Source organism: Bidens hawaiensis, unplaced genomic scaffold (genome assembly GCF_021521415.1).
Source record: "Bidens hawaiensis isolate Kalapana, Puna unplaced genomic scaffold, B.hawaiensis_p1.1 tig00016274_1, whole genome shotgun sequence".
Lineage (NCBI taxonomy): Eukaryota > Viridiplantae > Streptophyta > Magnoliopsida > Asterales > Asteraceae > Bidens > Bidens hawaiensis.
The window spans coordinates 238,386-251,045 of record NW_027492489.1 but is presented as its reverse complement, the minus strand read 5'-3'; the positions used below and the strand labels follow the sequence as shown (position 1 = coordinate 251,045).

Sequence of the window (12,660 nt, the reverse complement as noted above, 5' to 3'; positions counted from 1 at the left end):
AGCCCAGTTGGACCCGCAAGACTCACCTTGAATAGGGACGTCTGCGCAATGACCAACTGCTCCAGCAGGACCCACCATGCTCAGAGAACCTTACGCGCAGTACGCCAGCTGTACCCGCAGGGAAAGCCTCCCAATGGTGAAGTACCCCGCCTGTTCCCGCAGCTGCGGATACAAGCCATCAGGGAAGGCTACCCGCACTAACAGCAAGGCTACACGCACAAGGCATTCACTACTTCAGTAGTCACATGAAGGAATGAGCAAGGCGGGAATACTCCCGCCTAAATGAGTCAGTCCGTATGCTTTTGGAAGGTCTTTCGTATTATACCTACTAAGGTATGGGCGTAACAGACAATTTGACCAGAGCAGCCCATGAACCAATCACAGGGTGACAGCTCACCGACAACAATACGAGGAGGAGCACCCTCTAGTACTGTTTGTCACTATTAGCCGCTGCCTACTCACCAACCCTTACGATGGGACGTGCGCAGCCTACAGTTGGTGGAACAGTATACAGCCGACCTTTACTGTTGGCCGTAGCCTATCCACCAACCAGCATGGCCTGTGCGTAGTCCACTGTTGGTGGAACAGGAATACTATTCAGCCGGCTGTACCTTCTAGGGAACCTACCTTCGGCTATAAATACTCCAACACCTTAGAATGGTAAGGACATCATCTAATATCTCAATCTTATCTAGCAATCTCTTAATATACACTTATATTCAGAGCAATCTAGTCTGATTCTCACGCCGGAGGGTGGTCACAAGGAGGAACCCCCCCTTCTCAGTGACGAGCTTACGGTGTCTGTTTTGCAGGTCCCCTGAAGAACAACCTTCTCTGCTAGACCTCATCCTCGTGGGAAACATTACTTAACCCCCAGATTATCTATAATCTGCCCAGGGTTCACTTAGTGTTTCTTCATATGTGACTATGTTGCATGTCGAGTACTCGAGTGTCAAATAGCAATGAGGGTTTGGAAATTTATATTTAGATAATTAGATACGTCATTATTGTTCTAGGAAACTGATGGTGACAATTGATTAGAAAAATATATTCATGTTGCGTATTATTGACAAACTTACACGCATTACATTATGTATGTGTTAATTATTAACCTCGCGATCTATGAATGTTTTCTTAAACGACTTAAATTTGTTATTGAATAAGTCCTAGAGACGTAGCTTGTTGTCCGATTATCTTCTGTATCAATGTAGAAATATTATTATTTTAAACATTTTTTAGTTTTCTGGTAATTTGGTTTGCTTAATAAATATATTTCTACATGGTGACATTTTAATAAATAATGTGGAAAACATTATCTTCATTGTGAATATGTTAAGTATAGCATATTCATTAGTGAAAAATTATGAAAAATATGATCATGTAAAAAAAATGCTCATCAAGCAGATCTAAACTTAAAATCGGTTCTTACTGTTAGAGATTTATAAAAATCTTATGAGTTTTATAATTTGAACAAAATCATATATATAACAAAAAAAAATACAAGGTTTATTCTTCTCTTCTAACATTCTAAAAAATATATAAACAAAATTAGTTAATTATATAACCCATGCATACATAAATCATGTGTAGGAATGTGTAAATCATATGTGGAGTAGGAGTACTTAATTTCGTATATCCGAATTTTGAATATCCGATATTTCTGGATACTTAATTTTAGTATTTGAATCCGTATTGTATCTGAAATTTCATATACGGATTCGAATAATGAAATGGATATCCGAATTTCGAAAACTAAACTGATTTTAATGAGCCGTCAACCCATTACCCATTAGGGTTTCATAAGACGACTTGCCAAAGAAATAAAGAATGCATGTATTAAATAAATAAATAAATAAATATTATAATTAATAATACATAACTATATAGTAATATTTCGGGGTGAACCATTGTGGCATTGTTGTGTCGGCCAGGGACATCGAATGACAAGGCAATAAATCACCAACTACAACATGTACCTTAATGCTGTTTAGGCAGTACATTTCTTGTGTAACTTGTAAAAACAATTAATAATCTAAATCCGTACATTAGACCAAGGATGTTGAGAATGAGATGCATCCGTTTATAAACCGACGATTAGGATTGTTCAAAAATCTCACAGTTCATGGCTTGTTCGATAAAAGCTCGAATAAAGTTAGCTAAAAAAGTTTGACTTGAAATGATCTGCGCTAAACCAGCTCATTTTTGCAACCAAGCCGAACTCGAGCCAATCTTGGCTCGGCTCGTTGGGTCGCTTAGGCTCGTTTAACTTTGAGCTGGAGTTCGAGTTGCCTCGTTTAATTTTGAGCTCGAGGTTGAACTCACGTTGGATTGACTCAGATCGACTAGTTTACACAGGGCCGGCTCCGAGAAAGAAAAAAAAAATTTTGGGCCGAATGCGAAAATTTTTTTGGGCCTTAAATAAAAGAAGTATTTTGTTGGGTTTAAACAATTTAATTTTTATATGGGTTTACTTGGTTATAATTTAGGTTGTGTAAAAAACTTTTGTATAAATAAAGATTAAACATGTGTGAATTGGGACTTGAACCCATAACATTTTGGTTAGGAGTAACACCTTTTGCCACTAGACCAAACTATTGGTTATGTAATTAGATTTAAACATTAAATATACATATTGTATTTCATAAAAATACAATATAATTTAAAAAAAAAAATTCCGGGCCTAGCGGGTGTCGGGCCTGTGGCCATCGACCACCTTGCCTCACCCCATGGCCGGCCCTGCGTTTACAGCCCTACCGATGATGGGTGTGATAATTAGAAATTTAAACACTTGAATTATAACTTTACATCAATTGACTTGCATTCTCATTCTGATCAAAAGCCTAAAACACAGATTTGAAACTCGGATAAAATATAACGGAGTTAAAAAAATTTAACGAAGGTCCAGTGATTAAAAGCTGTGACTGATTGCAAATATATATTGAGGTTGGAAGAATTATATCGTCCAACGATAACAAAAATGGATTATTAAAATAATAAAATCCAATCTTCTAATATTATTTTACCACTCTTTTACCATTCAAGGTCCCCAATTGTATGTATTTGTATTATGTATTCAACACACGATTCAAGTAGAAAGTATACATAATTGAAACCAAGTCAAATCACTAACTATACATATACTTATACATAAACAAATCATGTTATTTTCACCAAGTTTTTCCTCTATCTCTTTTTACTTTTAAAACCGCTTCTTCGAACCTTTAACTTTTCGTGAATAATCCATAATTTTTCTAGAATATTTAGATGTGTAAAGAGAAGATAAGACGAACTTGTGGGAAAAAAATGTTAATTGGTTAGATTTACATAGATTTAGCTTAATTGTTTTTCTTAAGATTAAACCTTGGAGGAGATTGGCCTTATCAGCATCACAACCTCATGTGGATTTTTTCCGGTCCCGAGCCACAAAGGGCGATGTTCCCGCCAGGGCCAGGACGGCATGTAGCCCACCCCGTGGGCACTCCCCCGTATTATATATTAAAATTTAAAAGTATAGTTTTGAAACGTGCAAACCAATTTACATATTTTACCTCTTAAGTTTCATTAATTACACTTTAACCCCCATACACCTATTTACATATGGTATCTCGTAACTTTCACTTAATTACACCAATAACCATACAACTTTTTAGTATTGTAACCCTTAAATTTTATTAATTACACAATTAACCCCACAACTTTTAAATATGGTAACCCACATATTCCACTAAGTTACACAAACAACACAAGTCTTTAATATGGTATGAACCAATACTGTAACAACCGAACTGATACCGACAAAGTTTCTGTTACGTCCCCAGCACAACACACAGGTTTAAAGCAACTAGTTAATCAAGTATTGCAACTCACTTGACCATAAATGAAACTTCGTAAAACATTTGAACCCATTGACTTGTATTGGTGCGTACATGCCTGGCATACATAACTAATTTAATCGTAGAAGCCTAGAAGGATCAAATGGTACACTAAGATCCTATATATTCTCTCGTAAACAATCAAACTAAAATATTTTAAAAAAAAAGAGCATCCGCGACTGGACCATGCATCGACTGTCGTCTATTATGCTATAACAAACTTTGGGAAGAGGCCTACGGTTGATGGTGCATACGAACCAAGCTTCGGTCGTACCAATTTTGAAATATTTATCAAATCGACTTTCAAAATTTAATCAAGGCTAAATCAACTATACAACTCAACAAAGATGATCATGAAATTTTGTCAAGAGTATATCCCAATCAAAAGGTAAAAGGCTTACTACACATGATTTTTAGGCTTTTAGCAAATTCAAATGAGTTTTGTAAAGAAGTTTTCATATATAAATTACGGAGGTTTTCCAAATCAAGCATATCACCAAAATGAAATAAAATAAAATACATAGTATTTTTGTCATGAACAAAATAGGCAATGGTCTTAAATGGGCTATAGATCATTTGGTAAATAGGTGGGTTATAGATCATTTGGTAAGATCAAAATTTGTACTTAAAATTCGATCAAAATTCCTGTTTTTATGGCAATTAGAAAGTGTTTCATGAAATCAGAAGTTTGGACTTTAATCAACGAATATGATACCAAATTGGGGCCTTATGTTCGTTCGTTAAGCATTTATCAAGACCAACCAAGGGTTCACAAAATTATAACCAAATGCACGTTCATGTTCGTCTTTGTTACAAAGGAGTGAAACAATTATGGTTCAACTCCATTGGGCATTGTCCCCATTTATGGTTTGGACTTTGGACCTACTCATTCATGATAGTCTTCAATGTTTGAAAAACCATTAAAATCTAGTGAAACAATTTGAACATCTTTTAACTTTTTAAGTAATTAAAAACTTGTTCCAAGGTTACATTAAATCCATAGATCTAGCAAAAAAAGAATTATACAATACTAAATGCTTCCCAACAACCAAAAACAAACACAAAGAATTGTAAACACAACATTAGGCTGAGGGGTGTGGGGCTCTAATGGGGGCTTTATTGGGGGCTCCAACCAATAATATTATGACGTGTGGCAGAAAGAGAAACTGGATAAGGGGGTTGTTGGAGCCCTGGCCCCTGGTGTGGAGGGGCTCCAACAGGGGCTCCAGCGAAATTTTTATTTTTTATTTTTTTATAAATATATTCAAACAAAGTATTATTAAAAAAACTCATAAATTATTAAAAAAACACACATTAATAAAAAAACACATTAATATCTAAAATTCAAATTACAAAAAAAACATACTAAAAATTAAACAAACAATAATACTTAATAATAACACTAATCTAATACAAGATCATCGGGTCGCCTCGCCCACAAATGTTCAACCAACTCATGTCGAAGATTCCCGTGTATCTCACGGCTCTTGATATTTGCTATGTTATGAAGTTTTTGTTGATAACTGATTGTGGACGGTTGTGGCGGAATGTCACCTTGGTAGTTTTGGCAGATAGCTTTGCCCTCGTCTTCTAACGTCATGTTGTGTAGGATCAGACACGTGTAGACGACGTCCGTTATCCTCTCCCGAGTCCAATAACGTATCGGGTTCGCCGGTACATAATATTGTTTTTTCAGAGCTCCAAAAGCTCTTTCAATATCTTTTCTAGCAGACTCTTGCTTCTTCGTAAAATACTTCCGTTTGTCGGCGATTGGATCTGTAAAAGCTTGAACTAACAAAGCCCATTCGTTGTAAATACCATCGACCAGATAGTACCCGTACTTGAAGAGTTCTCCATTTGCAACAAAAGATTGAGGTGGTTCAACCCCGTCGATAAGGTCGTTGATCAAATGTGACTGATCGATAACATTAAGGTCGTTATTTGACCCAGCAACACCAAAAAAAGCATGCCAAAACCAAAGATCCTGTGACACCGCCGCCTCAAGTACAAGGGTCGGCCCTTCATGATCACCACGGTGGAACTGACCTCGCCAGGCCGTTGGACACATAGCCCATCCAACATGCGTACAATCGATGCTACCTAGCATCCCAGGAAAACCATGTTTTTCTGCGTGCACCTCATCCCAGGAAAACCATGTAGGATCAGACACGTGTAGACGACGTCCGTTATCCTCTCCCGAGTCCAATAACGTATCGGGTTCGCCGGTACATAATATTGTTTTTTCAGAGCTCCAAAAGCTCTTTCAATATCTTTTCTAGCAGACTCTTGCTTCTTCGTAAAATACTTCCGTTTGTCGGCGATTGGATCTGTAAAAGCTTGAACTAACAAAGCCCATTCGTTGTAAATACCATCGACCAGATAGTACCCGTACTTGAAGAGTTCTCCATTTGCAACAAAAGATTGAGGTGGTTCAACCCCGTCGATAAGGTCGTTGATCAAATGTGACTGATCGATAACATTAAGGTCGTTATTTGACCCAGCAACACCAAAAAAAGCATGCCAAAACCAAAGATCCTGTGACACCGCCGCCTCAAGTACAAGGGTCGGCCCTTCATGATCACCACGGTGGAACTGACCTCGCCAGGCCGTTGGACACATAGCCCATCCAACATGCGTACAATCGATGCTACCTAGCATCCCAGGAAAACCATGTTTTTCTGCGTGCACCTCATCCCAGGAAAACCATGTAGGATCAGACACGTGTAGACGACGTCCGTTATCCTCTCCCGAGTCCAATAACGTATCGGGTTCGCCGGTACATAATATTGTTTTTTCAGAGCTCCAAAAGCTCTTTCAATATCTTTTCTAGCAGACTCTTGCTTCTTCGTAAAATACTTCCGTTTGTCGGCGATTGGATCTGTAAAAGCTTGAACTAACAAAGCCCATTCGTTGTAAATACCATCGACCAGATAGTACCCGTACTTGAAGAGTTCTCCATTTGCAACAAAAGATTGAGGTGGTTCAACCCCGTCGATAAGGTCGTTGATCAAATGTGACTGATCGATAACATTAAGGTCGTTATTTGACCCAGCAACACCAAAAAAAGCATGCCAAAACCAAAGATCCTGTGACACCGCCGCCTCAAGTACAAGGGTCGGCCCTTCATGATCACCACGGTGGAACTGACCTCGCCAGGCCGTTGGACACATAGCCCATCCAACATGCGTACAATCGATGCTACCTAGCATCCCAGGAAAACCATGTTTTTCTGCGTGCACCTCATCCCAGGAAAACCATGTAGGATCAGACACGTGTAGACGACGTCCGTTATCCTCTCCCGAGTCCAATAACGTATCGGGTTCGCCGGTACATAATATTGTTTTTTCAGAGCTCCAAAAGCTCTTTCAATATCTTTTCTAGCAGACTCTTGCTTCTTCGTAAAATACTTCCGTTTGTCGGCGATTGGATCTGTAAAAGCTTGAACTAACAAAGCCCATTCGTTGTAAATACCATCGACCAGATAGTACCCGTACTTGAAGAGTTCTCCATTTGCAACAAAAGATTGAGGTGGTTCAACCCCGTCGATAAGGTCGTTGATCAAATGTGACTGATCGATAACATTAAGGTCGTTATTTGACCCAGCAACACCAAAAAAAGCATGCCAAAACCAAAGATCCTGTGACACCGCCGCCTCAAGTATAAGGGTCGGCCCTTCATGATCACCACGGTGGAACTGACCTCGCCAGGCCGTTGGACACATAGCCCATCCAACATGCGTACAATCGATGCTACCTAGCATCCCAGGAAAACCATGTTTTTCTGCGTGCACCTCATATATGCGTTGGATGTCATACATTGTAGGTTTACGCAGATATCTCCGAGAGTAAATCGATATGACTCCTACGTATATAAAATAATCTATAAACATATAATATATATTACAAAATGTAATAAATATTTAATAAAAACTAAAATTAATGTTTTTTACCTTGGCAGAAAAAATGAAGGGATTCACGTGCAACCCTTTTCGACATCTGTAAATACTCATCCAAAGCGTCCGACGAGATACCGTACGCTAATTGACGGATAGCAGCCGTGCATTTTTGAAGAGGGGTAAAACCGGGGAGACCCCTAGCATCCTCCCTTTGTTGAAAAAAGGGATACCGTGCCTCTAAATCACTTGCTATACGCATGAACAATTGTCTGCTCATTCGGAAACGAGTTCGAAAATCCGACTCCTCGTATACCGGTTGAGGGCTAAAATAATGCCTAATCAAAGTATCGTTAGCACCCGATCGATCACGATCACGAGGTGGTGCTCTAACTCTCGGGACTCGAGGTTGATGGGCTTGATTTTGCAAGAGATCCACCACGGTTGCGGTCAAAACTCCCCCTACATGAAGAAGCAAATCATCCTCTTCGGAGGAGTCGGAATCAGACGAGTACCACGATATTTTTTTTGTGTTAGTTTTGAGAGGATTTTAGGAGGAAAGGTGTATAATTGTGAAATGAAGTATATTTTATAGTTTAAGAAAATATTTTTTTTTTAATTTAATCAAAACCATCAACGGCTCTTTTCCGACTTCCTATGCAACTTTATCTCTCTTCTCCCGCTAACAGGCTCACGCCAGCATGTTTTTTCGCGCTAGCGCGCCGTTAGCGCCCCGGTGGTGTGGTGTTAGCGCCTGGGGGCGCGAGCGGAGGGGCTCTAGCGCCCCCGTTGAAGCCCCACACCCCTCAGCCTTAAACCCAACAATCAATAACTCCTCATACACATGTTTCCCCTCATTTATTCTCAAAATGAATCCATCTCTTCAATAATCAGATACATTTAGGCTTTCGGTTTCAAAACCTTTGGCGTCTCCCAAGTGAAATCAGGATCTTCCCGACCAAAATGCCCGTAAGCAGCGGTTTTCTGGTACCTATAATTCCCGCCCCGTTTAAGGTCAAGGTTAATAGCCATCATTCCGGGCCTAAAGTCAAAGTTTTCCTTAATCAAAGCAAGGATATCCCTATCCGGAATTGTTCCAGTCTTATACGTGTCAACAAACACGGATAATGGTTCAGCCACACCAATAGCGTAAGAAACCTGAACAATGCACCTGCGTGCGAGCCCAGAAGCTACTACGCTCTTAGCCGCTTGCCTAACAATATAAGCATCACTTCGGTCCACTTTAGTTGGGTCTTTCCCAGAGAAAGCACCGCCACCATGAGCACCCCAACCACCATAGGTGTCAATAATAATCTTTCTACCAGTCAGACCAGCGTCACCGTGTGGACCACCAATCACAAACCGGCCCGATGGGTTCAAATGGAAGATAGTGTTGTCATCAAGGTACTTGGCTGGGATAATGGGCTTAATAACATGTTCTTTAAGGTCAGCGGCTATCTGCTCGTTAGTCACGGTTTCGTCATGTTGGGTGAAAATGAGAACGGTGTGAACCCGAGTGGGGACTATGGCACCGTTGTCGTTTTGATACTCGACTGTCACTTGGGTTTTCCCATCAGGTCTAAGCCATGGGCAAGTCTTGCTTTTTCTAACTTCGGTTAGCTTGGCACCGAGCTTGGTCGCAAGGACATGGGTTAACGGCATAAGCTCAGGGGTTTCATCGGTTGCATACCCGAACATGTGACCCTGATCACCTGCCCCAATTTCCTCAGGCTTCTTGGTTAAATGACCATGAACACCTTGGGCAATATCCGGGCTTTGTTGCTCGATATTGACTAGCACATTGCAAGTATCGGCATCAAGCCCAACATCAGCGGATGTGAACCCGATGTCTCTGCACGTGTCACGGACTATTTTTTCATAGTCTACTGTGGCTTTAGTGGTGATCTCACCAAAGACCATGACCATGTTGGTTTTGGTGCATGTTTCACACGCGACTTTGCTTTCGGGGTCTTGTTCTAGACACGCGTCTAGGATCGCGTCCGAGACTTGGTCACAGAGCTTGTCGGGGTGTCCCTCGTTAACCGACTCGGATGTGAATAGGAAGGTCTCCATCTCTCAACTGGATCACACAAAATGGAACGAAAACTTGTTAATATTAATGTACTATACTTAAGTTTTGATTCCTAAAGCATAACATATTAAACGGAATGTGACATAAGAGTCTAATTAGAATATAACTTAATAATTCCAGCACACACACTAATATAAGTAATAATCATATCATTATATCAACTATATGTCTATATGGTTCTGTACATGAGTTCTAAAACAGTAAAACAGTCATTAGCTGATTAGCACATACGATTAGTGTCTATTGTCTATTTTACCATTGTTAATTATGCACACAGCATCTGAAGCAATGAGAATATTATTTTAGGTCAATCAACAATTGAAGGTATATTCTATGATTCATGAACAGATCTAGTGTCAGCATGATGTTTAATCACGATAACTGCAATTCAGTACACCTGCTAAAGCTGCCTCCAGTAATTAATCAAAGTAATATTTTAAACAGATCTAGCCTAAATATCACAATTTCACCATAATTAGACTTCAAAACACTACAGATCTGGCTCAAAACAACAAAAAAAATGGATACAAATTGAGGCATTTGCAGAGCAACAAGAATGAGGAAGTTAATAATAATCGAATCGCAGATAATATCATTAAGTTAATAATAAGATGTGGAGGTAGAATGGAACGTACCTGGTGTAGAGATTTGGGGAGGATTGAATGGAAGAGAGATGGACGAGTAGGGCAGACAAGGGAAGGAGTATTTATAGGTGCGGACGAATATTATTATTGTCCAGCCATACCATACGATAGACCCACTTGAGGTGATGTGGACCCACTGTCAACCCAACCACTTCTTTCACAATTCTCACCCACCGACGATAATTACTTCCTAATTCAATATTTTTATTATAAAAAAAAAATAAAATTTATCTATGTTTTGCAAGAATTTACAACTAAATGTTGATGACTTTTTCTCGGCTAAGGGTATTGAAGGGGATCAGGTATGATTTGCAAGGTTTTAAATTTGAATCCGATCATAATCATGTTTTTTTTACGGTGGACTTTCGAGAGGTGGGTTATCCCCGGAGCAGGAGAATGTGGGCTTAGGTTACGCAATGCTATATGTTATCGTCGGTTGTTAAAAAAAGTTTTCTCATAACTTTCCTTATAAGAGATCGTGAGTTGGAGTCTCGCATGAATCTGAAGCAGTGTATTTCGGGTTGAGCTATGAGGTTTCTCCGAGGTAGGTGGGTTGGGTTACCGGGTAACCAAGTTCTATTTACGGACGGAAAAGTGAACCTTATGCCAAAGTGATCTTGGTGTCCGGGCGTTTACTATTAAAAAAATAATTTCTTAAGGAAACGTATTATAACTATTAAATTAGTAACATAAAAAAATAAAGAAATAATCTATTTTGTGGATTTGTTACAAACCATGTGAATCACTTTTCGCATTTGATCATTAGTTAACATATAGTGTATTAGTGTGTGTAGTATAGAGTAGTGATAACAATTGTAAAAAAAAAATCACTTTTCGCATTTGATCATTAGTTAACATATAGTGTATTAGTGTGTGTAGTCTAGAGTAGTGATAACAATTGTAAACAAAAAATATAATATTAAAAGCACGTTTACATGTGTGTATCTTATGAAAAGTATTTAATTACTAGTAACATTGTAACATTACGTGACATCGAGTTAAAAATGAGTAGTGCCATCTTAGTTGAGGGGTTGTTTTGGTGAGCATATGTCAAGTGGGTGGGAATCATATCCACATGGGTTTGTGTATCGTACGAAGTTGCTGACTTTGCTGCATGTGACTCCCTTTATTTATAATTTATAATTAAATTAAATAAATCATAGTTCAAGATTGGTTCCCAACATGTATATGATTTAGTGGGTGAACATGCCTTTTCAGTTATATATATTATTATTTTTGTAATTAGTATGATATTATTTCAAGACTATTCCCAACAAATATATTAGTTGAGTTGGTCAATATGCCTTTTCAGTTGATCTTATATAAAAATCAGGCATTATAAAAAATGTTCTTTAGCAATTACGTTTGCGTAGTACATAACTAGACACACCGTAGATAAAGTTATCAGGTTTAACAATTACTCTATCCGTCTCATTTTAAATATTCATTTTTCCATTTTTTGTTGTCTCAATTTAAATGTCATTTCTATACATATAAATTCAATTTTTAATTGTGTCCTTACTATTGCATATACTAGAGCCAAAAATTAGTGGATTTTTTAGCCATGGAAGAAAAAATATTTTTAGCCATAATAACTTAAAGGACATTATTGTCATTTTACAGCTCATAAAATAAAGTGATCAAACATTTCTTAATTTGTGTGTTTTGGGTCCCATAACATTTAAAATGGAACGGATGGAGTACGTTTTATAGAGCACAAATATATGGGCTCTATAACTATCCACTATCACAACTCAAACCAATCCAACCAACTATTAAAAAAACTATTTTATCTCTTTTTCACCTATACAACCCAACCCAATCCAATATTAACCTAAACCAATATTTTATTAAATAAAAATGCTTCATTTTTTATAAAATTTATATCATAATGTTTAATATTTTTTATAAATAAAACCGTGTTGTTACATTTAAAAAAAAAGGTTAAAAGTTGAATTTTCATGAAAAACCAAGTTAGATGTAAAAGTTTGGTTGCAAACTTGGGTTGGTGGAACAACCTAAGTTGCAACCGGTTGTGGACAAAAAAGAATTTCTAATTTTTTAATTAAAATGTTTTTTTTCTTTTGGTTATTTTGTGACACCTCACAATTAGTTGTGATAAATGGTCACCATAATAGATAGTCTTAAGAAATTAGTTTG

The 12,660-nt window shown here is 38.1% G+C and overlaps 1 protein-coding gene across 1 annotated transcript; it reads right to left on the bottom strand.

The window, feature by feature from the left end:
* Positions 1-8,586: 8,586 nt before the first annotated feature.
* LOC143551213 (S-adenosylmethionine synthase 3-like) lies at positions 8,587-9,971 on the bottom strand. The gene has a single exon (XM_077041690.1). It carries the CDS (start codon positions 9,835-9,837, stop codon positions 8,665-8,667), a length of 1,173 nt encoding a protein of 390 aa, XP_076897805.1. The 5' UTR covers positions 9,838-9,971; the 3' UTR covers positions 8,587-8,664.
* Between the last annotated feature and the right edge of the window lie 2,689 nt (positions 9,972-12,660).

Coding starts and splice junctions, on each gene's coding strand:
- LOC143551213 (XM_077041690.1), bottom strand. CDS start 9,837: ATGGAGACCTTCCTATTCACATCCGAGTCGGTTAACGAGGGACACCCC.